At 29.5% G+C, this 4,875-nt stretch overlaps 1 protein-coding gene across 1 annotated transcript; it reads left to right on the top strand.

Annotated features, from left to right (window-relative positions):
* The first annotated feature begins 365 nt into the window (after window positions 1-365).
* On the top strand, window positions 366-3,232 carry LOC115967712 (transcription factor MYB3-like). The gene is made up of 3 exons (XM_031086849.1): window positions 366-495; window positions 597-726; window positions 2,629-3,232. The coding sequence occupies exons 1-3, from the start codon at window positions 366-368 to the stop codon at window positions 3,230-3,232; spliced, it is 864 nt and encodes a 287-aa protein (XP_030942709.1).
* Window positions 3,233-4,875: the final 1,643 nt, after the last annotated feature.

Raw genomic sequence — 4,875 nt, 5'->3', positions numbered from 1 at the left:
AATTATTCATAAAAAAATAAAAAGATGAGTATAGACTCAAATATAGGTGGTCCCTATAATTGAATATCAGGAAATATTGGAACTTGTTGCTAAACGGTGTGAAAACGTGATAGCTACAGCCATGATTATAATAATAATAATTTCATATTTTTTTTTTTGCTGAATATAATATTATTATAATTAATATATATAAATAAATTAATAAAATCAGTCGTGTCAAGCTTCTGTTGCACTTGCACTCGCACATTCACATTTATATAATTAAGAAGGTTTGGAGCTCCTTGTAGAGTGGGAGAGTAGTGGAAGCAAAAGCCTAAAAGAGAGAGAGAGAGAGAGAAAAAAAAAAGTGCTGTGAGAGAGCAGAAATGGAAAGGAGGCCATGGTGTGCGAAAGGTGTAATCAGAGGAGCATGGTCTGCATGGGAAGATAAGATCCTTAAAAACTACATTAAAATCCATGGCGAAGGGAAATGGACAGACCTGCCTCAAAGAGCTGGTTCTAACTTCTAACAATATATATTGCACCATATATTCTCTCTTCTCTCAAAGTGGTTCTCTTTTGTCAATTATTCACACTTGACACTTCTTATTTTGTAGGGCTGCGGCGATGTGGGAAGAGTTGCCGGCTTCGTTGGTTGAATTATCTAAGGCCAGGTATCAAGAGAGGCAACTTTTCTGAGGATGAAGAAGATCTCATTATCAAACTACATAAGCTTCTTGGTAACAGGTATGGGAAATCTTCTTCTTCTCCTCCTCTGGAGCCGGCTCAATATAATATTAGACTTGAGGCCATAAATCTAAATAACGGTTTTTATATTTAAATATAGATTAAATAAGTTATTCATAAAAATATTATAAATTAAATAATTCTATTTAATATTAATTAAGTCAAGATTAATTTGAAGAATGAAATATGTAATTTGATTAATACATACTACTAAACTAAAGGGCCAAACATTTTTTTTTTTATATGTCAACGTCTATCTTTTAAGGCCCAAACATTTATAATTATTTATTTTGAGAAAATCTAGATGCCGATATGTTGCATGCGAATTGAAACCAAGCATACTTAACTGAATCTTCCTGAATGAATGAGGGAATATGATTTTAAACATGAGAAATGCTAAGAACATGGTTAAATGATGTGAATTCAAAAAATTTTATACTCCAATAATTGATACAGGGATCTCTCCCATTGAATCCACTGTTTCCTTCTAAGTTTTTGTTAGCTATAAGAAATGAAGTATTAAAAAATCAAATAGCATTGCTTTTACTATTAAAAAAAAATTATATATTATTATTAGATTTAATGTGGTCACACTCACACTTCAAGAATGAATGGGGAAATATGATTTTAAACATGAGAAATGGTAAGAACATGGTTAAATTATGTCTATTCAGAAAACTTTATAGTAATTAATACAGTGATCTCTCCTAATGAATTCGCCATTTCCTTCTAATTTTTAGTTAGCTATAAGAAATAAGGTATTAAAAAATCATATAGCACTGCTTTTACTATTAAAAAAATGATATATTATTATTGGATTCCATGTAGTCATACTCACTCTTCTAGAATTTCCAAGTGTTTTTTATTTTGATTTCCAAGAGTTAGTTTGCATGGAAAGTGAAAATGCATCAAGTGTTAAGTTAATGTGCTCACAAAACTGATGACATATATTTAGGGGTCCACTAAGATTTTGATTGATTTACAATCCTATTTTTTACTTAGGAACTACATTCTTATTCATAATACGATTAGTGAAATAACTTTTCGGAAAAAAAGAAAAGAAAAGAAGAAGTTAAATAACCCTTTTTACCCAACCTGCCCTAGTAACATGTTGTCATTAGTATATAATGACATGTTGTGATTAAAACAATGTTAGCAACAAGCTCATGTAAATTCATGTTTCACCAATTTCAACTTACCACCTCAACAATATTAAAGAGATAATTTTTTCCACAACTTAGATGATAAGTTGACTAAATTGTTCAAAACGTTATATGCATAACAGTGATCTTCATATATAATATTGTATAAGGTTTTTATTAACTTCTTCTGAGCAAACCAAAATATATTTTAGATTAAAAAGAAAACTAAATACATTATTATTATTATTATTATTATTATTATTATTATTATATGATAAACAACACCCTTTTTTTCATTACAATAATTTTATGATTTTTATTATTATAATAATTTTACGATGAAATGATAAAAACGCCTTACACATTGCTATTAATTGCAAATTTGATAATATATAGTGATAAGTTTAACAACTATCAAATAAAAGATCAACAAAAGTAACAGTAAATTTAATTTTGAGAAAATATTTATAAAATCCACAATTGTGCAAATCATAAACAAGTGAAAGAAACTCATTTTGCATGCAAGATTTTTTTTTTTTTAATTATAAATTTTGATAGTTATAAAGGTGGATGAGATATTTGAACCATGAATATTTTCATGAAGTGTCAATCAGTGAAACTATAAAGAATTTGCATAGATTATATGGTCTTTTTTTCCTTTGGGTCTGGGGAAAATTTCCCTCCCTCCTCCCAAATGTCACACTATAAAGTGATAAATTAATGTGCTTACAAACTAAACGTTGTGTAACGAGTGTTGCAGTTGGTCACTCATTGCTCGGAGATTACCAGGACGAACTGACAATGAGATAAAGAATTACTGGAACACCATTTTAAGCAAGAGGGTGCAAAGTGACAAGATTCATGAACAAAGTAGTAGAATATTAAAATCCATCGGAAGGATAGGAAAGTTGACATCAGACTCCAATCCAGGAATAAAACCGGTTGCTCACCCTGTGATTCGACCAAAAGCAGTGCGGTGCACAAAGGTTATCCTCCCATGGCAACCAGATAATAATCAAATTTTCAATGAAAATATAGTTCCTTATGGGAATAGTGAAAACCTATTTCCTTTAGTTCAGCCAGAGATTAATATCTCTGACTTCCTGATAGATTCGGATACAAATTACCTTTTGAGACCGAATGTGCAAGATTCAAATTGCCACCAAACCAATGAAATCAATGTACCTGACATTGTGTTGGATTTGCCAGTTTCTGGATGCGATGCCAAGCTTAAAGATGTAATGGATGAAGGGAAGCCTGAGAATTGGAGGGCTACTAATCCTTTTCTGCCAAATGAAGCTATGGATCTTAACACATTGTCATCTTTTCTGGATTTAGAAGATACATGGATTAACTCAAAGTAAACGAGATGCATAACTAAGCCCATTATCTATAGTCATCTATGTGTATCTAATTAAATCATGAATAGTTGGAATGTATTTTGCTTGGCATCCGTTGAATCCAATAATGGATAATGCTCTCCGCACGTTAATATTAGACATTTTTCGGTTGCAAATGTATTGGTTTGACCCATTAAAACCCAATACATTAATACTCTCATATACCAAATATATATACACACTCGCATATATGCCCTATATATTGTGTTAGTGGCATTGTTACCCAAATATGTGTAATGAAGAGGTGTAATTCACCTTCCTCACACAAACACAACTATTCTTGACATTGTAGGAACTTGTGGCCTCTTCCTCTCATTCTCATGACTAGTTTCTTATTAGTTGTGTTATGTCTACCTACTATTTTTTAAAATAAATATCTCTACTAGTGATATTTGAGAGTTTGGTAAATTGTTTTTAGTTTTCACCCCCTTTTGTTCTTTGGATGTTCTAATTCCTTTGCTTTTTTGATATGAGGATCTTGGTTGAAAATTTTCAACAATTGCTCCATGTGTTGTCATGAATGAGTAGTGAATTGTATGTATATATTGTATTGATTGAATAAACATATAGAGTGACACCCTTTTGGCTATAGAGTGACACGTCTACTAACACTAACACTGTAACACACCCCATTACATGTCAACAACTTCACAAGCCACCCATCAATACAGGCATTAGAAACACCACCAGTACTACTTCTAGGGGTTCTTTTGCTTTTTATTTTTATTTGTTGACTTTTTTTTTTTGAGAGATTTTTATTTGTTGACTTAGTTAGGTGTGGTTACAAATTTTTTATTTTTTTAACCAAGCAAAATTTTTATTTTTATTTATTCATATTTTTTTTTTTGTAAAGCTAAATTTTCATTGAAACACAAAATTCGCCAGTGCTCCTATTGTTTCGTTTAGTACGTAGTACGCCGGCCCATAAATGAATCCAGCCTATCAGGTTTTGCCTTTAATGATTTGTGTCATATACAAACAGTACTGAAGAAAAATTATGTGTAAACTAAAAAAAATAAGAAAATATTTTTAAATTAATTAAAATTAAATAATAAAATAGATAATTAAAATAAAGTAAAGAGAAATAGTCTTTTATTTTAAGTTATATAATGAATGCAGGTGTAAGATTAAGTTTTTTTTTTCTTTTTTCATTTTTTAAATCATATAATTCAAAAATTAACTATGTAACTAATATAAAAAGAGATGGCTACAAAAAATAGAAAGGGAGTTTACAAAATAATATATTAAGCTTTAAAGCTCAAGTAATCGCCATTGCATATTTAAATGAAAAAAAAATCTTGAATTCAATAATTAAAAAAGATAAAATAAAAAATATATTTGAAAGCTTATTTAAGTGGTAACCTCAATTTAATAGTTAAGAATTTAGAAAAACCTAAATTATTAAACATTAAAAAAATAAAAATTACTAAACATTAAAAAATAAAAGTAGAGACTTACATGAGAATTTTTTTTTTTCTTTGGAAAGTGAGGGAGGAGGCACCGAATTTCATCCTATCAATATATATATGTGTATTATGAAATAGGAAAAAAAAAAAAAGATTCTGTCAAATATATATATGTGTATAGTGAAATAGAAAAGAAGAAGA

Source organism: Quercus lobata, chromosome 2 (genome assembly GCF_001633185.2).
Source record: "Quercus lobata isolate SW786 chromosome 2, ValleyOak3.0 Primary Assembly, whole genome shotgun sequence".
NCBI lineage: Eukaryota > Viridiplantae > Streptophyta > Magnoliopsida > Fagales > Fagaceae > Quercus > Quercus lobata.
The sequence above is the reverse complement of the archived record's forward strand: the minus strand, read 5'-3'. Positions and strand labels throughout refer to the sequence as shown.

Bases quoted from the DNA above. Each gene is read 5' to 3' on its own strand.
- LOC115967712 (XM_031086849.1), top strand. From the start codon at position 366: ATGGAAAGGAGGCCATGGTGTGCGAAAGGTGTAATCAGAGGAGCATGG. The intron at 496-596 runs GTTCTAACTTCT...CTTATTTTGTAG, and splicing joins AGACCTGCCTCAAAGAGCTG to GGCTGCGGCGATGTGGGAAG. The intron at 727-2,628 runs GTATGGGAAATC...CGAGTGTTGCAG, and splicing joins CATAAGCTTCTTGGTAACAG to TTGGTCACTCATTGCTCGGA.